The 22,637-nt window shown below is 32.9% G+C and overlaps 2 protein-coding genes across 4 annotated transcripts in view; both read left to right on the top strand.

Annotated features, from left to right (window-relative positions):
- The window catches only part of LOC148280700 (ral GTPase-activating protein subunit beta), a 47,600-nt gene extending 31,945 nt beyond the window's left edge, over positions 1-15,655 (top strand). For all 3 annotated transcript variants that reach the window (XM_088227978.1, XM_088227977.1, XM_088227976.1), the window contains 11 exons: positions 1,271-1,377; positions 2,550-2,656; positions 3,264-3,355; positions 4,436-4,616; positions 6,096-6,228; positions 6,836-6,937; positions 8,648-8,853; positions 9,878-10,404; positions 11,211-11,297; positions 13,809-14,031; positions 14,744-15,655. In XM_088227978.1, the coding sequence (XP_088084104.1) occupies positions 1,271-1,377; positions 2,550-2,656; positions 3,264-3,355; positions 4,436-4,616; positions 6,096-6,228; positions 6,836-6,937; positions 8,648-8,853; positions 9,878-10,404; positions 11,211-11,297; positions 13,809-14,031; positions 14,744-14,873 (1,895 nt within the window). In that variant the 3' untranslated portion in view covers positions 14,874-15,655. The remainder of the gene's footprint in view (positions 1-1,270; positions 1,378-2,549; positions 2,657-3,263; positions 3,356-4,435; positions 4,617-6,095; positions 6,229-6,835; positions 6,938-8,647; positions 8,854-9,877; positions 10,405-11,210; positions 11,298-13,808; positions 14,032-14,743) is intronic.
- Positions 15,656-17,560: 1,905 nt separating this feature from the next.
- LOC148280699 (uncharacterized) lies at positions 17,561-21,021 on the top strand. The gene is made up of 4 exons (XM_088227974.1): positions 17,561-17,882; positions 17,981-18,146; positions 18,413-18,544; positions 20,394-21,021. Exons 1-4 carry the CDS (start codon positions 17,753-17,755, stop codon positions 20,665-20,667), a joined length of 702 nt encoding a protein of 233 aa, XP_088084100.1. The 5' UTR covers positions 17,561-17,752; the 3' UTR covers positions 20,668-21,021.
- Positions 21,022-22,637: the final 1,616 nt, after the last annotated feature.

The following is a 22,637-nucleotide window of genomic DNA, read 5'->3' as shown; positions in this document are numbered from 1 at the left end:
ATGACACATTGGAGCTGGGCATCTCGGGTTCCATGGGGGAAGGTACCTGCACTCCCTCCACATACCCGAAAACCCTTTTAAAGGACTTCCTATTGGTTTTGCACTTACAGGGGGGAGCAGAGCCGACTGAGTAGTTTTGAGAGTCTAGAAATAATATAATTTAAAGAAAAGCAGTTTACTTTATTCAAATTATTAGATAATCCCATTTTTCATATCATATTTTGAAAATAATATCAACGAAATTGCAGCAGCAATACATTGTTAAATGTGATTTCCGAGTTTTTACATGATTTTTGCCTCATTTGGACGAATATGGCTGTGATTTCAATGGAGTAGTCTTTTGTGAAGTTTTCCTAGGTTATTTTCAGAAATTGAAATTTTTGTTTATTGACAGCTCCAAAAAGATCAAAATGGGTTTCGTCGCTACAGAAAAAAGTTACTTTTGGAGGGATTTGTTGAAGCATATTCTGACAGTGACTTTAGTGGTTTGCGTATTCAATAACACTCAATTCTTAAACAAGCATTAATTTGGGATGGAAATGACCAATTTTTATTAAAAAATTTCCTCAGAGCGGTGTGACATCTAAGCAACCCCTTCCGAACTGAGCATTTGACTTCTCAACTGCTGCTCTAACCAACTTCACATTTTAAGAGGTTCTAAATTTTCTGGGTTATCAATGTTTACCTTTTCGTATTGTACTTCCAGTTTCTTCCAATTGTTCAATCCGTAATTTGATCATATTAGCAGAAGGGTCGGTATGCCGAAGTGTCGACCACCAAATAATTATTTTCATAAAACACATGCACAATGAAACCTTAAGACATTCCATTCCAAGTCATGGTAACAATTAAAGACGGAACGATGGTGGGAACACAATGAGACCACTCGCGCCTGCCTACCCCAACCCCAGCCCGAGCAATGATCCCTAAAATCTCTTCAGTTGGTACCGTCTCACTCTGTATCTCTATTATAACAGACAAATTTCATTCTAAAACTGAAACAGGTCATTCGACTTTGAGGCCATTGTCTCGGGCTGGAGAAAAACAGATTTAACCTAAACCCACTTAAGCACTTTCTGAGTAATGGAGTTGATGGTGGTTGGAATAAGCTCTGTTCACAATGTACAGTGTTAATAACATAAAAAATGGGCTAAATTTGTTTTGGATAAGTGGAAACTATGTATTTAACTGAAATGTATTTTTTTTTTTCAAATTTTAATTTATTTTACTAAGATGTAGTTTTTTTTCTCTCAAATTTAAATTTATTTAGGTAAACTGGGAGAGCCAATTAAGATGAAAGATGAGAAGGAACTGAAACCCGTCTCTATGAGAGTACGAGATGCGGCAGAAAATTTACTAGCACTGATTCTAGAACAGGTGAGTTAAAGACAAATTATATGCTTGCAATAAGGAAGTTCAGTGCTATGAAATTCCGATATAAAATATGTTTTCTTTCACGCAGTAAAAATTAGAGTATTTTAATATATGGCAAAGTTTCTCAAAAATGTTTAAAAATTCATAAAAATGATTTTTATAAAAATCAACTGCTTTGATCTACGTCACAAGTTCTTGCTTATCAAGTAATCGACTACAGCATTGGATAGATTTCTGGTTTCCGGTTTCCGGGAAGCCAACTAAGTAATCAGGCAACTCACCGATGACAACTAGTGACATCACAGGCGGAGTAATTTAAAAATTACAAAACTTTAAAAAAATCATAGCACTGATAATAGTTCTTTTTTTTTGCTTAGTTTGATAGTCTATTAACAAATAAACTAAAACCGCTGAACTCCCACATTCAGCAGAACTTAGATTTAACTTTTCATTTGTGACTGGGAAAAAAAAGGCAATGTTTACAATTTTTAAATATATTTAAAAAATCAGTTTCCAACTGAGCTAACTACAGTGAATGTATGAAATTGTGGATGTAAGACCCATTGTTTTATTATAATGTAGCTGGTTTAGCAAAACGAAGTGAACGCGGTTGAAATGCGATCTCTTCAACAAATGTGTGGGACATCAATGTATGACGAATGATGAAATCAGGCGAGAGTATAAATCTGAGTCAAATATAACTGATAAGATTAAGAACGGGTCACTGAGATGGTTTGGTCATGTAGAACGAATGGACGACGAAGGAAGACGTGGCATGATCAGATAAACCAAAATCTTAAGTCTGGTCATGTCAAAAGCAGACAGAACCGAAGAGCATGTATGACAAAATGTATGAATGTGGAAGAAACTAGGAATATATGCCAGGATAGACGTGTGTGGCGGTCCATTCTCTCTGCCTACCCCTACGGTGAAATGGCGTGATGGTAGTAGTAGTAGTAGTATTTTAGCAAAACGTTTAAATTTATTAAAATGCCGGCTTCAAATCCCAATATTTTTTTATTATGGTTTTCTGATTTTGGCATTGCATTGACCTGACTATATTGTATTGTATTAACTAAAAATTATATTTATTTTGTGTCATGCCAACTCGTATTCTATAAAATTTCTTTATCAATTTCAAAGTCCTAAAAATAATGAAAATGGCCGTTCCCTAGGTTGGGGGTTATCCTAGTGCCAATGGAGCAGCATCTTTAGGTTCCCTCCTGGAGGAACATTCGCTGGCACGACATTGCGCTGCTGCCCCACAAAATGTTATTCACAGGTACATTAAGAATACTTCCATTAAAGTAATCATTTCTTTCTACTAGATTTATCGTTGGATAAGATCCGTTAGAAGAATTTCCCAATCTGATATTAGATAGTTGCAGTTATTTGGAATTATGTAGGTCATTCTTATTAGATGATATGCTATGAAGATTACTTACATGATATTTATTTTTTACTGAGTTTACAATGATAAGAATCATTTACAATCAAGAGCTTTAAATATTAAATAACGCGTATTTGTTGAAAAGCTGCCAGCGTGGAAAAGAGATCAATCTATCTTCAGTTTTTTGTTTTATATAGTTTTGACAGCGTCCTCTGTTTGCAGGTCTTGCGTTTTGTGTGATGTTTAAGCATGTGACTCTCTTTCCGGCTGATAGGCGATATAGCTAGCTTACATGTGACTATTGACGAATTCACTACAAATTTTTAACTCATAATTTTTCTTTTTTTAAAATGTGTTTTGTATTTTTTTTTTTATATGAAAAGAAATATTTGCTTTCTTATGATTTACCCTAATATTTCCATTTTCAACGAGTTGTAAATAACTCATTATTAGAAATATCACTTAAACATTATTCTGTAAACTTGGATAATTCTTGCAGGTTCCGATACTTTGTCACAGATGACAGTACTTTACTAGCTCTATTAGAAGAACCTCTTGCCAATGATCAAGATCCTCAACCAACTCTCACGGGTATGTAGAAAATATATTTTTATGTTTTTTTAGTAAACTTATGGTAAAATTGTGAGAGTATCATGCTAATTTTTAAAAATACTTATTCAATAGCTGTTTGTTAAAATATTGTTAATTTCCCAAAACCAAAAAGTATAAATTATTTTTAATTATTTTAAACAACATTGATATTACCTACATAAAATTTAAGATGATACGTATTTGGATTCCATGTTCAAACTAAAACAAGATGCTCGACTTTTCGAGTCTTGGGCTGGAGAGTACCAGATTCAACCTTAACCCGCGAAAGCATTGGTTGTTGATGGTTGGAATAAGTTGCTGCAAAAGCTGGTCTAAATAACTTGTTTTTTAAATAAATAAATAACTAACTTTGGTTAAAATAGATTTAAGCATATCAGCTTTAAGCTGCTCCTTTGAAACTTAAATAACATTTCTTATTTGTGTTTTTTTGCTGTTTTTGTTTTGCTTATTTTCCACTTATGTTGATTTGTAGTTGATAAAATTAGTCCATTCATTACCCAAAAACTTTCGTCTTTAGGTAAAGTGAGTTTATTTGATTTTTTATTTATTTAGTAAGACAATATATAATACAACAAAAATTTCTTAACAGTAAAAGACCCATTAAGTTTACATAGATTTAAAATGAAAAAATATTAAATGAGAATAAAAAAATATTTATTATACATCTTATTCTTTTTCTTGCCGTGCCTTATCAGGTCCCCCGACGTTGGCGATCACTACAGTGAACGCATCTTGGTCCTGCGCTACCCCGAGGCTAGGACAATTGTTTGTTGAATGTACTCACCGTAGTGATACATAACATTTTTTTTATTTAAAAATACTAATAAAGTCTGGTATCATAATTAAAATTTGTAATAGGCTTTAAATGGAAAATCGTAATGTTTTCAAAAATGTATCAATCGGTGTAGTGGTTAAGACGCTTGATTCACGCACGGAAGGTTCCGGGTTTGGATTCCGGTGAGGACACAATAATTCAAATGTGTTTTTTTTCAGGCCGGGATTGGGCCTCCTGGCCTGTTGTGATGCAAAAAAAACTGATTGCTATAATTCTGTTGACAGTAATTTTGAGAGGCGCATTCGGGCGTCACGCTTGGACCCTGCAGCTCCGGCAGCTGGCACGGAGCCGGGCCGGAGGCCGCGTGGGGGGCTGGAGAGGCGCGCGCCCCGTGCCCTTCTGGGAGCCATGCCCCGCCCCAGCCCCCTCCTGCCTGCCCCTGCCACAGGGACCTCCCTCCGCTGCGTAAGGACAACTGACTTTTTATCTCTCCTTACATTCTTATTTTGCACAATAAGTTTTTCTGGGTTATTATGCCGTGTGAAGTTCGCATTACAGCATCCATCATTGGGGTTCGCCATAGTTGCTATATGCAGCTTGTTAATCTGAAATCTTTGTTGTTTCATACTCTATGCTTTTATGTGATTTTTTTTCTACCATAGCAGGCCCGGAGGCCCAATGACAGTGATGATTTACAGCACAAAACCTCTATTCTTCAGAAAAATCACTTTTTATTTGCACCACAAAAGTTTTTAATTTTAGTGGTGAATTACAGTACAGAACACCCAGTTTGGCAAATAAATGTTTATCGCAGGAGGCAAAACTGGCAATTCACAATGGAGTTCTAGTGCCAACTCTAATGTATGGGAGCGAAGTATGAAATCGGAAAATTGATTATGAAAGTACGTTAAATGCTGTCGAAATGCGATCCCTCAGGCAAATGTATATGTAGGCACATATTAAATGAACACTGTATGGTCAACTATAGTTGTATTATTTATTGTAATGTGCAACTGTGTGACCAATATTCATTTACATTTCTAGTAATATTACAAGTTTTGTATGATTAGTTATTTTATGTTATGTATAATTTTTATGTGACAACATTTACAATAACAATATTATGTGGAAGCCTCTAATTGGACTTTATGATATGTATTTATGGTATAATTGATTCTTATAAATGTATAAATGTCTGTTGGCTTTCCAATGAAATAAAATAAAAAATAAAAAAAAATAAAAAAAATGTGTGGTAAAATAATGTATGATAGGTGCACAAATCTCGAGATCCTTGAACTTTGTAAGGCCGAGACATGCATTATCGACAGAATCAAGAAAGGGGTGCTGTGTCTGTTTGCACATGTAGAGCAAATGGACGGCGAAAGAACGGCTTAAAGGATCTACGATGCGAATGTTGATAGATGCAAAAAACGAGGAAGACTGAGAAATACATGACACGATCAAGTCTATCAAATACTTGAAGATGGACATGTCAAGAGTAGGAATAATCAGCGTGCGTGCATGAGAAGATGTATGAATGAAGAGGAAGCGAGGTCTGTATGCAAAGACAGAATGATATGGCATTCTAACCTATCTGCCTATCCCTACGGAGAAATGACTGAATGGTTTGTTTTGTTTTTGTTTGTTTGTTTAACCCAGAAAAACTGATTGTGAATACGGCCTAATGAATGACGGCTGTGAATATCTTAGAAATTCGATATGTTTTTTTGTTAAGATTGTTTTAATTTACATACCCTTTTATAATTTAAATCTTTTTTTTATTTTTGTTGATATAACTATCAAATATTTACACTTCTTCTGTTTATATTATCATTGTAAATACATGTATATTTAATATACTTGGGCAGGTTTAAAACCCACCGATTCATTTTTCAAATATGTCTTTCAGTTACTTCCCTTACAAAATTATGTTTTTATTTTCAGTGACAAATCATTCCCATCATTGGATTCTGTTCTGAGGTCATTGAATGACCCGGGAGCATCGCAACTCTTCAAATTATTAGAGACTCAAGCAGCAATTGAAAAAGCTGCCAGGGATAATCCTGAATCACAATCAGTAAATAATCTCACCTTTTTTCAAATACATTACCGTACTCTAATTAAAGTAGATTTATTTCTTGGATTATTCTTAGTTACACTTGAACTATGGTACATACCTCTTGTTTTTAGGATTCTATAGCATTTCATTATTCTATAAAATGTTATTTAACAGTTCGTATAGTTCACATTCTTTACCATTCATCTCTTCGAGCAATAACCTAATATCGTCGCTTGTACGGAGAAAAACCATTCTTTGATTATTGACTACGAAGTTAGCTACAGATTACAGCAACACAACGAGCCGTAGGGACTTAGGTTGAGAATTGCAAGCGCAAACCGAAACAGTCCATTACACGTTTGTTGTTAAACTAAAAACCAAACTAAAACCAAACCATAAATTTGGAATGCTTTTGTTCTATGCAATAGAGCAAATTACGGTTTTTTTTTTTTTTTTTCTATGTGTATTTACTGAAATATTGATTAAAACTTTTGAAAACTAAAAAACAAAACATACTGTTTTACTACACTGTTATTGTTTTTTTTGTATTATTGTAAGGCTTTCCTCTCTTCAAATTAATAATAAATTGAAAATAATCGTAATCATTTATTGTATATGTTTTTAGAACCCAGAGGAGTGCGTTCCACCGGAACCAGTGGAAGAATTCCAAACAGCTCGTCTCTTTCTATCTCACTTTGGCTTTCTAAACATTGGAGGAGAGAAAAAGGTAAAAATTACCTACATTTTGTCTATAATTACATATTTATTCTAAATTTCTGGAGAAAATAACTTGTGTTGCATAGCACCACATTAATGCAATAATAAAACATGAAATGTGTAATTATGAGACTATAACTCTTAAATGTCTTGTATGAGTGTATCTTAACTCTTTTGTGTCACATAAGTTTTCATAGAATACAAGACAGGTCTACATTTTATGATTATTTTTATGAATGGAGAAGTTCAGTGGTTTTTTAAAATTTGTTAATAGACTATTAAACTAATCCAAAATAAAAAAAAAAAACGGCTTTTGTGTATTGTATTATGATCGCTATGATTTTTTTTTAATTTTGTAATTACTCCGCCAGTGACGTCACGAGTTGTACTGACGTTTAAAAGTAGAACCCCGTTGCTGTCAAAATACACTAAACGTTGAAAAAAATGCCTATGCAGAAACCGGTAATCTATCACAGCACATACCAATGCTCTAATTAATTGGTGATAGTTCACAAGAACTTGTAACATTTCAGAGTAGTTCATTTTTATTAATTTTTTCATACATTTTTGAAATTTCGCCGTACAATGAAATGCTCTAATTTTTACCATGTGTGAGAAAACATTTTTTTATATTCAATTTCACGTAGCGCTGAACTTCCTCATTATATAAAATAGATTATTTAAGAGTATATTGTCGACAGCAAACCATCACCTCGTAATTCAATATTGACCACTTTAAAAGAGATAAATTGAAATGTTTTTTTTAACGTGTGTTGCAATTTTTTTAATAACTTTACAAATGTAAATAATTTTTTTTTGTTTTTACTAGCTAGAATTTTTTCAATATTATTTTTTGTCTTTTTTTATTCAGATAACAAATATAAATTCAATTTTACTACTTAATACAATTTTTACAATAATTAAATACATATATTTACATTAACGTTTCCCATTACGTAAAAGAAAAAAACAATTCCTGTGTACAAAATGGGGAGTGACGTCTTACAATAGTTTGTTTATTTTATTTTTAATTAATATTATTTTAAGGTTAACATGTATAAATCACAAAAAATATATAAATGGTGTTTTTAATCAGTGCTACACATACACAGTGCTATAAATGTAACGTTTCACTTCTTTCTTAAATATATTATATTCCTGACTGTACTTTTTACTTTCTTTGTTCATCTCATTAAAGAAAAATATTCCTCTGTAAGTATAATGATGTTGAGCTGTAGTTGTTTTTCATTTGGGAATTAAGATATTACCACCTGTTCTAGGTCGCGTACTTACGTTTTGTGACCTAGAAGCACTATCATTTATTTTGCCTTTATGTATTTAAAGCAAACAATTCTTTTTATGTAACAATTTTATATCTAAAACCTTAATTTTTTTAATAATTGAACAGTGGGAAAAGTAGACGGTTTTTTTTTAATAACTTTTATAATGAATTTTTGTTATGTTTGTTAAATGTTTGTTTTTAAATACACGACGTTTCAACACCGTATGCCGAGGGATTTTCTAGCACAGTATTTTAAGATTTAGAAAAATAATGTATTACAGGATCTTCTTAAAATTATACAAAACGTAAAACAGCCTCATCAGAACTGTTAGTTATATACATACACATATGCTGTATTATAGTTTTAAAATGAATACGAATAAATTTATGGTATCTAACTTAGTACGTAGTTTCTCATATGCACTTATCTTAATCCAGAGCGGAGTACCACGTCTTTTGGCACTAGATTCTTCCAGCACTGAGTTCCGCTGTGAATTGCTAGCACTGGACCGATTAGGAGCTCGAGCTGCTACTACAGCGCACATATTCTACTGCGCTCGTGGTCAGCGAGAACCTTTACAGTTGCTACGAAATACTAAGAAGCGTAATACCGTCAGCAGGGGCTTTTTACAAATGCTAAGAGGGTGAGTTCACTTTTATTTATTGATGGTCAATGGAGGCCATTCATTTAAGTATAAGACCACTTACCGACTTTGTATGTCTACCGGTTTCGAGGCATACCCGTCTCTTTGTCAAGGCACTCACTACTCCAACATGCAAGTACTTCAATACGCTTTCACCTCTATCATCACCATAGTACACATAGTATTTATGAAAAAATACATGAATTACATGCTGAGTTTTATGGGGATACAATCACAACCATTTCCGAACATGCACTAAAAATTAGATTAACAATATTGAGTGATGTGTTGGAGAATGGGAAGGGGAAGGGCTAGAAGGTTGAACGCTTCACTATTGGTTAATTTTTAAATCAAAAAGTGGGCTATAATGAAAAGATATTTGAATATTTATTAGGGGAATACTATTTTTCAAAGCCTTTTTAATGTGAAACACCTCCATGTTATTTAATTTTAGTTATTTTTTATGTGTACGGGTAGGTCTCGAAACCAGTGGACATAAAAAGTCAGTAAGTGGTTACATACTAATATTTACTAACATTAGTTAAAATGTTTGACCGCAAAGTTAATGCTTTAAACATAAATAATATAAAATTTTGTCTTAAAAAAATAAAATAAAACGAAAGCTGAATTTTTAAATAATAATAGCCAATGTAGGATATACAGGCTATCGAAAAAGAATTGAAGCATTTCAGTATTTTTACTAATACTGGATAAAATGGGCACCTTTGTTAGTCTATGGCTTCTTTTTCAGCCAATCAACCGGCCCGCTGTTCTAATTTGTTTGTAAAAATCGTAATTTTGTTCTACTGTAATCGTAATTTGCTATTAGCTAGTATAAACAATGTTTTAACTGTTAAATCCGTTTTAGGCCCTAAAGTCCATAATAAATTCCGCTTAAAGATTTTGAAGTGCAGATCTTAGCTCCGGCACTCAACGGGAACCGATATTTTGAGCTGAGATCTACATTCGAGCGGTTAACAAATTGAAAAAGTGCCTGAAATTTTGATCAAATATTTTATTTTAGTCTCGGATGGCCCGTGAAAGTCAAAGATCACGCCGGTTGGACTGGGCACATTGACACCAGCTACAACCCAACAGTCACCTCGGATGCAGAACCTGACTTCCACGAAAGCTTTGACGCCAAGTCTCTGAACCAATCTACCGCAGAAACGGAGGATCACGGAGGCGCCCTTTATAATGGAGACACTCACATTCTCTACTGGGCCGATGCCAGTTCAGAGATAGCATTCGTAGTCCCCACTGACAAGGAGGAAGACACGGAAGTGGGTGAATCCATCATGAAGTCCGACATAGACGGTAACTGCCCTTCGCACTGCAGTATGGGATCAGCAAACAGCAACTCTTCTTGGGATGTTTCCAACAACCTGGGACCCGGCCACTGGTACGAGAGGAGTGTGAGTGAATCTCACAGTCAATCTTCAGCAAATGTCGCCTCGACCACTACCAACAAAACTTCTGTCGCAGATAAACCCAGAACTCTATCACTCGATTTCGAGAAACATTCTCCAAACTCGAGTTTCAGTTCAGTTGGTAAGAAATAATTTTATTTTCATTTTTTATACCACATTCTCGTTATATTTTTTTTTGATAAACGCTTTACAAACCCATTATGATAAATTAATTTAATAAACAATTATAGGTACAATAAATAAGCGTATTAGAAGCATACATAAAAACATACCTACCTAAATAATAGCGCAATTCAAAACCATCTCTAAATCTTGCAAAAACAGATTTCAATTATACTACTTGACACCGCAAATCCTTCATTGAGTTAGTGAAAACATAATTAGAAATCTCAATTTTTTTTCAAAGTTTTTCACAAATATCGCAGTAACTCCTTCAATGGAGATTTCCAAGTTTGCTTCTAATACCCTTAAATATATTCATAAACATGTAGTCAAATGTAAAAACTATTTTTGATTTCAAATGAAATTATATAGAAATAAGTATTTAAAATAACAGATTAAAAAGGAATGATTTTTTTGACGTTGCTTTTTCAAAATTTGAACAATTAGTATGAAGTGGTGTACATTTGAAAACTCTTATTTTAAAAGTATTTTTTTATTTCTCAATGAGATTATACAATTTTGTTTCAACAGAATATATCTACTCCAATATATTTTTAAATAAAATTACTTCATTTTCCTTTTTATATATCAATACAAAATATTTATACAGAAAATCCATCATCAAAAGGTAAATTATTTCATTAATCTCCTAAACAATTTTTCAAATGTTACTTAACAGATATTTCCGCCACAACAATGTTATGATCTCTTTTAAATATTTTCTTCTGGTTATATTGTATCCTTTATTTCTTTCCATTTTTATAGGTAGTGGAAGGAGAAACAGACAGTTATGCACTAAAATTCTCATAGTGTGGTTGGAAAGCTATGAAGATCACCTTGATGTTTCTATTGGTGAGATCAATAATCCATAATTATATTCCATTTAAAAAATAATCAATAAACAGAAATTAGTTTTTATTTTAATATTTAGCCAAATATGTATTTCAATTTTGAAGTCACTTTCTAAAAATTAGAAACAACTCTACCAGAAAAACAAAATCAAATTTGGGACCCGTGAGTTTGTGACACTACCACTGAACCAGAACTCGGCTCAATAGTGAAATTATTAAATTGTGAATGTTTTAACTGTAATGATTTGGAAAAACATGGTAACTTTCTTACTCATGATGCTGTTCTTGTTACCAGAGTTTATGTTGAAAATAAATACTGGGTGGGCTGAAAATTAGTGAGCTTATCAACAAATGGCGCATCTAGCACCAAAAAAAACGTCCCTCTCAAGGACAATCTATTACAATGCATCTGTGAAAATTTCAGTGTGTTTTGTTTGTGTGAGAGCAGTAATTCAGTTTTTTGTTATTTAAAAAATGGATCAAGCCAAATATCATGTCGTGATTCATTAATATTTTTAAAAGGAAGTAATCAAACGCGGGTTTTATTCTGTTTATGGTGACCCTTTTCTGCCATATGGAACCATAAAACGGTGGACAGCTGAAATCAGACTGATTGTACAAGCATTTAGGATAAGCACCGAAGTTGGCACCCGAATGAGGTCACAATCCCAGAAGATATTTAAAAAAACCAAGATATTGTGATGGTTGATCCCGTGAAAGTGAGCAAAATCTAGTGATGGTAAATATCTCATAAGAACGCATTTAGACTATCCTGCATAAACATTTGAACATGAGACAACTCTCCACCCGATGGGTGCCGCGATTGCATACAGTCGACCAGAAGTGGCAACGAGTTTGCAATTTGAAAGCTTGTTTTGGGCTGTTTTAGCCTGATCCTTGAGTTTTTGCGTCGATATACATCACTGTGGATGAGACATGGATCCACCATTTCAATCCAGAGTCAAATCAACAAGAAAAATAATGGGTTGAAGTTTGTGGTAGTACTCCAAAGCGACCAATGCGCAAACAACCGCTGAAATGATCATGGCCACTTTATTTTGAGGATTTAATGGCATTGTCTTCATCGATTACTTGCAAAAAGGAAAAACAGTAACTGGCAAGTATTATGCATCATTATTGATCGATTGAGGGCAAAAATTACTGAAGTTGAATGAATGAAAATTGAATGAATTGCACTTCGAATTGCTTCCCAATCCACCTTATTCCCCAGATTTGGCCGCGCGCGACTTCTATTTGTTCTTCTTTTTCCAAGTTGGTCCCTCAATGCAGAGGATCGTGATCACCGTGAACACTTTTGATTAGTCTGTTCCACTCCAGTCTGTCCTCAGCCCGACGTACTGACTCATCAAATTTTAGCCCCGTCTTTATTTGGTCGGTCCATCTATATGGGATTCTACCCGGCTTCTCCTACCTTCAACTCGGCCAAACATTATTGCCTTTTCTAGATTGTCTGGCTCACGTCTAGCAATATGTCCAAAGAAAGACAGTATCCTTCTCAAACACACCACTGATAGACGAGTTGTAATATGGAGCTCTTCCAGTATCGATGCATTTGTCCTTCTGGCTGTCCAAGGCACTCGCATTTTTCACAAACCTAAAAGCGGGAGAGCTATTAAATATAGAGTGAAAGAACATTTAGCTTCACATAGATTAAATAACGACTTATCAAACTATGCATCACATTCAAATGAATTTAAACATACTTTGATAAAGAAAAAAACATACAAATTTTACATGTAGGACATAAAGGTCAAAAGTTAGATAGATTAGAAATTTTAGAAATAAATAGGATAAAAAATAATAGTGATAGAATTTTATTAAACCAGCAGATAGAATTTAAAAACTCACCCTTATTAGCCCCCTTAGTTAGACCCTGTACATTGTAATAAAACAATAAATATCTTTCATAGCATAGAATATCCTCTTAAAGTACACCGCCAACACGTGTTTCGATCATTTGTCTCACTCTGTTCCATTGCAATATTGCGTATTGTATTTTTTTCAACTTATTTTTAAATGTACCTACACTTAAGACAATATTTAGTTTTATATAAATTATCCATACACTGTATAATATTCACCAGTCTGAAGATGCCCATTAGAGGGTGAAAGCGCTAATTGGTCAAAATAAATAAGTGGAAGTGTACCAAGTATTTTTTAAATTAATAACTTATATAAGTTATTATTACATCACTAAAAAGAAGGCTTTGTGGAAATCGATTTGAATTGAATGAGGATGTTCAGTTGGAAACTGAAGGCAATTTTGCAGAGTTACCGGAATCGTATTATGCAGAAGGAATTAAAAATATGAAAAATTGCTTTATTCATAGTATCGAGCTAAAAGTTGACTGACTATGATGAAGAATAAAATTATTTTTGCCTGAAAATTTTTATTTTTCATTGCAAGCCTCACTAATTATCAGCCCACCTAATAGTTACGGAGTAAAATTTTTGCCATAAAATATTTTTTTTTTCTTCATTTATCGGTCAGATGGGCTCTTGCGCTATACAGAGACGGGGGTGTGGTGGCGCCGCAACGACGTGTGCGTCATGTGGGTGCGTCCCCTGGAGTGCGGTGTGGTGCGCGTGCAGGTGCGCGGGGGCGCCTGCCCCCCCCTGGCCGACGGGGCCGTGCTGGAGCAGCGCCGCCTGCCGGCCGCCCTGCGCCACACGGCACTCAACATCGCTCGCAGGGCCCGGCTGCAGGATGATAGGTAGGTTATCTTAACCTTAAGAATCTTCTTCTTGCTCTGCTCCCTGTCTTATTTCTACATTGTGGATTTGATCTCTATGCGCTTTCCCTGTAATTGCCCTCAAAATTTTTATTTCAGATGTTCTAAGCAAATTCTTGTCAAACTGTGCATTATACTTAAATATATAATAATCCTATCAATTTTAATTAAGTATGTCACAATTAGAGTTATTAAACGCGTGTTTAAAATATTTTTACTTTAAATTATTCAACAATGTTTGAGTATGTCCAAATGCTTGCAGACTGGCTGGATTTCCTCCCTAGGGAGTTATTTATATTTAAATTTATTGGAACAGAGAGGGAAAACATTATTGAGAAGGAAATATGGAAGTCTAGGCATTTACAGGGCTTATGACCTATCATTGGGTGGTTTAAGTGGCCACTTTACACAGCGTGTAACATTCACCATTCTACCCATGTTTAAACATCCACATTTCCTCAATTCTTCCATCTGTTGACTTTTGTGAAGTAAAGGAGCTGAAACTTTTATTATGTTGGTGAGATTCTTATGGTTCAGCCGGATGAATTCCATATTCCCTTCTCAATAATGTTTTCCCTCTTTGTTGCAATAAATTATTTGTTGATTCTTTGCTTTAAGTTAAGAGGTAGCCTTAATCAACCTTTTTATCTTTTTATATTTTACAATACCATTTATGATTTTTTTTCTGCTTCAGTTATCAACTGCCCCATGTTCGCAGAAGACATAAAATCCAAGAAATCGCACAGAAATTTAAGAAGAATCTAACCGAGCCAGAATTGTTAGCTTCACTTTTCTCTAATCCTGTGGAGGATATTTATAACTAATAAATGCCTTCACCGAATCAATTGTAAAATACAAATTTATTAAAGAGGTATTTCTATGCCGTGTTACGAAGTGAATGCCGATTCAATCAATAAAACTTTCAATGCAGTTAAAAATTATAACAAGAAATGTTTTTGTCACTCGACATAACATCTCAGAAAACACTGCCCTATAAATCAGTATTTGAAAGATGGGGGAAAATGTATTCATTGCAATTCAAAATTATTTTTCCTAATAATTTTTATACAAACTAGCTATAAAATAATTATTGAAATCGCACTAGTAACTAGAAATGTCCATTATCTATAGTTTAATATATTTTTGTTCTACTTGTTTATTAGTTAAACACCAAATATTTATGTATTTATTATAAAATTCTAACAGTATTAATTTTATCTCCAGGTACTTAATAAGATAAATAATTGATATTTTGGCTGGTACCACTAGAATGGATAGAATAGATGAGTAAATCTAATGACTTTTACATACTCTTATGCACTTATTATGGGATTGCTTTAATGATTTTACCAATCATTACTTACCTTTTATTGACACAAATATTAAGTATTATTTCTTTGTGAATAAGAATTCAATTTAAAACATTCCAAATGACATGTAATTTTTATTTATGATATACATTGTACTTAATAAAATTTTATATATATGAATTACTATTTATTAATGTCTGTAAAAACTTTATGAATAGGTATATAATACAAATTGGTTACTTGATGTATGCTGTATTTTTATATGTGTAAATATATTTAAATAAAGAAAGCATAATAAATTTTCCATTGCATTTTTTTTTACTGAATTGTATTATTTTTGTTATGAATAGTTGTGGCAAATATTTTAGCAGTTCATACAACAAATCATTAAAAAAAATCAATTAAATATTATGTATTGAAACTTAAAAAATAACGCCAATAACTTTTTTGTTTTTTTTTTAATAAATTACCACTGAAATTACAAAAAGCCAAATAAATACATTTTAGAAAATGTGTAGACAGCTCAACATGCATACAACTTGCCTAATCAGATTCAAACTATGTTTTGAATCACATTAAGTTGCACCTTGAGTAAAACCGTAGTACATATGTGCAAATAGTGTAGTTTAGAGATAGGGTTTGAAAATTTCTGTTTGTTTAAAAGACTGGATTTTTTAAATAGTTATTATAAGCGTTAATGTTTTCACTCACTTTAATTTTGGTACAACATTATATCAACATTTTTTTATTCCCAGATATTTGTAGATAAATACTGGATCCTCTAAAAAGTTTATTAAGATTAACATTTTGGGAAAGATTTTTGAGAAGATATTATGAAAGTCTTGGCGTATGCAGTGCTACTGACCTGTTTTTTAAATTTTGAAGGTGGTGAAAATTAGGCATCAAAAGGTCCAAGGTTAATTATTTTTCACTACACAGTTTCCTACATTCTGTATAGCCTAATCTTAATTAATACAACATTAAATTAACTCTATATTATCTCCCTTTTTGTTAGTGTTTTTATTAGAAGCGTTCCTATTATGTGCATTTCTGAATCGAAATCTTGTTCTACCCATAATCATTTACCTCAATAATAAATCCAATTCTGTGCTTAGAATAAATAATAAAACTAACAGATTTCAAACAGTTGTTTAAAAAAAAAACATTGAACTTCCCTGGATTTTTGCTCTTTGATTTTTGCCCTTTAATTTTTGCCCTTTGATTTTAGCCCTTTGATTTTTGCCCGTCTTTGGTTTTTGTATTATTTGAGGTGAGCTCATTGCAAAAAAGAGAATACGTTTCCAATGTCTCCTTGAATGAAATATACATAAGTTATCACGGGGGGGTAAATTTTAAATCAAAATGGCGATAGTTTATACGATATAATGACCCAACAAAACTTATTTAAAAAAAACGAGATATTGAGCCTTAGAAGAAGATTTCAGCATTACGATAAACTAAAAAATAAGGTCGTACCATATTTACAAATACGTTTAACACCTATTCGAAAAATGACTGTTTTCAGTGATTTCATAATCTTTGAGATTTTTTTTCGTTAACTTACAATATAAAAAAACAAAAGATATTGAGCCCTAGAAGAAAGTTCAAATTTTGACGAGGTATTTTTAAAATCTGTCTAAGATTACTACAAGTACTTTGAATATCCCATCTAAATATCACATTTTAGATTTTTTCAGGCCACTCCCCCTTAACAGGAGGTCGTAATTGACATTAATAATGGACGAAATACTTGTAAATACCTAGTAACGGCTTAGGTAAATGGGGATTTATTTTAATGTATTTATTTGTAAAGGCGGTAATTAAAATGTTGTTATTTTCGGAATTGGCTTGCATGAACTAAAATGTTATACTTAAATGTATTTTTGCTGAGAAACCCCAGATTAGAGAACAATAGAATGTATTAGAAAGTTATATTTAAATTCGAATTTAAATATTTTAAAATATCGCCGCGTTTTTCCCAATACGAGGTTGATTTTATAATCCAAAACGAAAATACCTGCTTATTTTTATGGGGACAAAAGATTTTTTTGTATGAATATTTTAAACAGCTACATATAGCTCGTATCAAAATGTGAGAAAATAAAATGGAAACTCAAAAGGTAGGTACTTGTTTGTCTGTCTCTGGTTTTTCCACGGTTTTTTTCTATGACTTGTTTTTCCCTGTTTACGGATGCACCTGTAGTCTGTGGTATGCACGTAATCTATGTATTATCTGTCAACGATAACGATGTCGAATGGCGTTTCGCGCGGCCGGTGTTATTGACGTATAGTCTGTGTTATTGACCCAATAAGGTGACAAGATAATTGAATTAATTTTTCGAAATTAGTGCATACTTATATCATAAATAAGTTTTACCGTTACAATTTACACAATGGAGATTAAACCACAGATAAAATTCTCGTTGTTAGAAAAACTAGAATTTTACGACGATCCACAAGTAAAACGTTTTTCAAAAGTATTTCCAAAAGTGTCTGAAGATGATGTTAAGAAATTCATACACAGTAAGCCAAGTTTCCTCTGCATTCATTTTTTCTTACACAGGTCAATATGAGATGTCGAATCTAAAGTACCTACATCAATTTGCTTTTCATGATTTCAGTTGCGATAAAAGAAATGGAAGGAGAAATACCAAAAGAGGCTGACTCTTGGGACTGGGAAGGTTTGCCATTAGAAGCTTTGGCGATCCGGAGACTAATTGAAATACTACACAGAGAAGCTGCTTTATCTGACGAAGCTGAAATCATGGAATACCTTCAGTCAATCAAGTAAGCACGTCTAATGTTCTGCTACAGTACAATATCAATGTTCAATTGTGGTTTATTTCATGCATCTCTTTGTACCTAAACAGAAACCTATGGTGGTTCAAATATTGCCAGATTAAAAATAAATTGCGCAATCACTCGTTCATTTAAATAATTGGAACTAACTCTTTAACTTTTTTGACAATGTTACTTGATATTATTACCAGCATTATGATGAAATGCTGTTTACATTTGTTCTTATTTACTCTACTGTGTTATTATTTTTACAGTCTTTCAAAGGCATGCTGCAAAAGAATAGTGTCAGCTGTATTATCCAGAGAAATCTTCAGCAATATTCCAAAATCTATTCGCCTGCGCCCTACTCTCGTTTCTCTGCAGTGGAAAATAGATTTGTCACACTGGTAACTATTTTTTTATAGCAAAACGCTAAGTTAGGATCAGGCAAATTGCAACATTTCTAAAGACATATTTAACATTATGTGTAATACTATTAACAAATAACACTATGTAGAATAAAAACGAAATTTGAATTTAATTCACGTGTTTAAAATATTAAAATACAGTCGAACTTGGTTATTACGAGAAAGATGGGACTGGCTTAATTTGCTCGTTATAACCATTACTAGTTATACCCAAGAGGTTTTTTAAAAAGCTAATTGCCACTGCATATTGTCGTCAAGTAAACAAATAAATATATGTATAGTTCGTACAGATAATGAAAAAATAAAACTGTTAAGGAAAATTATAATAAATGTTTATCCACATACAATTTTCTAAATTTCAAATGCAGATAAATAAACATTCTTATTTTTCCACAATATTGACACTGTGGATAAGGATAAAGAAAACTTTTTACACATTTCAACATTCTATTTCACAAATAATTGCCACTTTTTCGCGAATTGAGAAACACTTAAAGGAAGTTAGTAGACATGTTTATAATTCAGGGGTAAGTTTTTAACTGATCGAACACCATTCACTCAAAAATTTTAATAAGCATTGACCATATAACATTTAAAAAAAACTGAAAAACATTGTAAAAACCCCCAAAACTACAAAAGAAGTTGTAAATTGTAATTCGGTGCATAGCCAGTACTTAAGTTGGAAAGCTTGGATTTTTTTTTACAAATTTCAGAATTTTTCAGAAATTTCAACCGTGTGTGTGATATTTTTTCAATGTTGGCAAAAACATCAATCAAATACTTAGACACATACATAGTGTTATAAACGTCATCGACCTCGATGCCCAGCGGCATCGGCGGGGCCGTTTATGTAAAGTTACCCACCTGTTTGGATTTTTTTACTTAGGTTCTTATTTTGAAAATTATGTTTTTAAACAATTGAAGAATTTGCAATTTGCAAAAAATAGGCATTTTTAGTTCGTGCCTCTGCCATTAGCGGCGCGCCGATCGGAACGAAACACGACTTAACCGAAATACATTTGACGCATTTTTAAAATTTTACAAATAGTAAATCGTATATTATTTTTTGTTATTGTTTTAATAAAATTCTAGTAGGGTAGGCACTGCTTATGTGCTTATATGGAACGCACACCATTAATAATTATACATATAATATGTATATGCATGTATGCTGTGTTAAAATTTTTTGATCCTAAATCAGTCCAGTATGCCTTGCCTAGATAAACGATTTTTGCACAATTTTGTCGTGATTTTTGAATTTTTGCCGTGCGGAGGACACATTTACACAATATTATAAGCATTTAACCTTAAGAGAGTGAGTTTTTTTTAGAGAAAAAGCAGTTGCTGTAGTTTTGTTAAAAATTAATCAAAAATTTTTTGGAAATACACCAATCATCCATAGACGACATTACCATGTCCTTTTTATGAATAAATTCAATGAAAGATTTTCGACAAGCGATGCCGTATGAGTGCATAAATTATTTGAGACTTGATTGATTGCTTAGAAAAGAACAAAATCATATTTCAATTTATTTACTTTTATTACATAATTTGTTTTTCAATAAATAGAATTGATTTTTTTTTTGCCTTTCCAGCATTGATCTATTTTTAACTCAATTTGAGACCGGTTGTGGTCCCATGTGTCGTGGACTCCGTATCAGGAGATCCTAAGTTCAATATGCAAATATTTTTTTTTTTCAAATGTCAAAAAATTTCACTAAGGTTCTATTTGTAAAATATTTACTTTGAATTTAACACACAATATTGTAAGATATTATGTTTGTTCACAGAAAAAATAATTACTCATCTTTGTTTTATTTTATTTTAGTCAGCGGAATCCAGATAACTTTGCCACAATTCAGAGCAAAGTGGAGAACTTTCACAACCGATCCCGGGTAATACTCTTATTGGGATACTCAAACGGAAGAAAAGAGGTGTTGAGTTTGACACCGTCTATGCTATGGAGGTTGAGACATAGCGTAGCTTCCTCGATCCAGTCCCATGGCGAGGTGGAGCGCAAGTCGAGGCAGCCGGTACGGTTAACGCAGGAGGAACGGGAGGCCTTGGAAGAGAGGGGGGAAACTATTCATGGAGCTATTTGACACACAAATGTCAGTTGAAGTCATTTAATTTATCATCGTGTCCTAACGAACACTCACAGTGCATAGGAGACAGCAGTGATCAGTCGGAGTGTAATTTTTTACCTAAAGGCAAGATAATCAGTTTTACGCTTCAGGTGCTAGTCCAAAGACTGACCATGCCGGGAATCGAACCTGAGATCTCAGGTATGGTAGCCAAATGAGTTAACCAGTACACCTTAAGGTGGACTAATCTCCACTTGATTTCTTCTTTTAGTCATCCAATCCTGATGCCCAACGACATCGGTCCTGAAGTAAGCCGCCTGTTTGGATTTTATTACTTAGGTTTTTATTTCGAAAATAAAGTTTTTAAACAATTGAAGGAGTTTTTAAACAACTGTTGACAATACTTTTGTTCAGTATCTCCGAGAAATAGCTCGTTATAAAAAACAAAGAAAACCATAAACTAAAATGTCCATTTTTAATTTCCATGGTATAAAATACTTTTTTGGTACCTAGTGTTTTCTATTTTAGAGCTATGTGAATCTTCGTGCTTAATGCTGATTACTTTCGATGATGTGTCTTTCTTCATCAATTGTTCATTTTTAATCCACATAAAGCTCATTGAGATTATTTTTAGCTTTCCATAACAGATCTTTTGTAGTATGAAGTAATTACCACTCTAATATAAATTTTTATCGTTATTTTTGTAATTTTGTTCAGTTCGTGCCACGTTTACTATGCCATTTTTAATCCACGTAAAGCTCATTCGCTTTACTTTTAGCTTTCCATACAGATCTTTGTATTATGAAGAATTATCTCTCCAATATATATATATATATCTTTGATTTTCCCTCAATTCTGATTTAATTTAGGTTCTTTTTTATTTTGAGTATTGCAAATTTTATTTGTTCATTTTTAATTTTTATCGATACTTTTCTTGGTTGGTTTGATCTTCTATCATACTAACGTGTTACAGAAAGAAAGTCCGCATGTGTTACTGTCAACCCCAATTTGTTTATCAAATGAATAGCTGTTTTTACTGTATTTTCAGACTCACTTTCTCTCACACCTGAAGTTTCCACATAATTAATCCAGGCTGATTGTTCGAGCGCATCAACTTTTGTTTCTAAATTTTTTATGATTACTCATTTCTTTTTAGAATCACCATGTAGTTCGCTGACTGAACTTTTAATTTCAGAAATATATTGAAGCTGTTTGTTGATTTTGTCATATTTATCACAGACAAATTCTGTGTTTTTTGTTATTTCTGTAATTTCTTTGTTTAGTTTGTGCATAATACTAAAAAAAATAATTTCTAAAACTTTAAATTCAACTTTTAAACACAGATCTTCACTTGCAAGTACTGGATTTTGGAGCTTCGTTTGCCTTTTTAAAAATTAAAAATGATCATTTTACACCAATAAATAAACTACTTTATAAAATCTGTAAGAAAACTGCGAAAAGTAAGAATTACAAAAACTGTTGGATTTGTGATTGCCGTATTTTTTAAAGAAAAAAAATAATTTCTCCGCTTCCTTCCATTACTCATGAGCACGATTTACAGAAGATATACTTTTTTTTCTCTCTTTAAATGTGAAGAAAGTCTCCAACTGCCTCTTGGTCAGTATTTGACTGCTGTAGATTTGTTACTTTGTTATCAAATTCTGACAATGTTCACTTTATTATGAGGAAATATTTTTTGGTGTTCTGGGGTTCATGGTGAAACAAAATCTCATGGGTCAAATTGACAGCGTGGACGTGAAATAATAACAGTTCATCAACAGCAGTTTAGAAGATCATTATAGAACTTGTAATCAGTACGCATTGTATTTTTAGGTCTTAAAAGTCCTTACCATAATGTTTATATTATTCCGAGTGGGGCATCAGAGGCCTCTACTTGTAAAGCGTTAATTGGAGAGGACTTCATGGCTCCGGTGACTTATCTCAGACTTTGGGATTGTATCCGGTCGAGTCTTTAGGGATTATTTTTT

This window comes from Micrasema longulum, unplaced genomic scaffold (assembly GCF_059751315.1).
Source record: "Micrasema longulum isolate JH-2025_06_02 unplaced genomic scaffold, ASM5975131v1 h1tg000549l, whole genome shotgun sequence".
Lineage (NCBI taxonomy): Eukaryota > Metazoa > Arthropoda > Insecta > Trichoptera > Brachycentridae > Micrasema > Micrasema longulum.
Note: the sequence above shows the minus strand (reverse complement) of the source record. Positions and strands in the feature narration are given on the sequence as shown.

What these genes read in the sequence shown, in the direction of transcription:
- LOC148280699 (XM_088227974.1), top strand. Translation starts at nt 17,753, where the DNA reads ATGGAGATTAAACCACAGATAAAATTCTCGTTGTTAGAAAAACTAGAA. An exon ending in TGTTAAGAAATTCATACACA is followed by an intron (nt 17,883 to 17,980) that starts GTAAGCCAAGTT and finishes TCATGATTTCAG; the next exon opens with TTGCGATAAAAGAAATGGAA. An exon ending in GAATACCTTCAGTCAATCAA is followed by an intron (nt 18,147 to 18,412) that starts GTAAGCACGTCT and finishes TTATTTTTACAG; the next exon opens with TCTTTCAAAGGCATGCTGCA.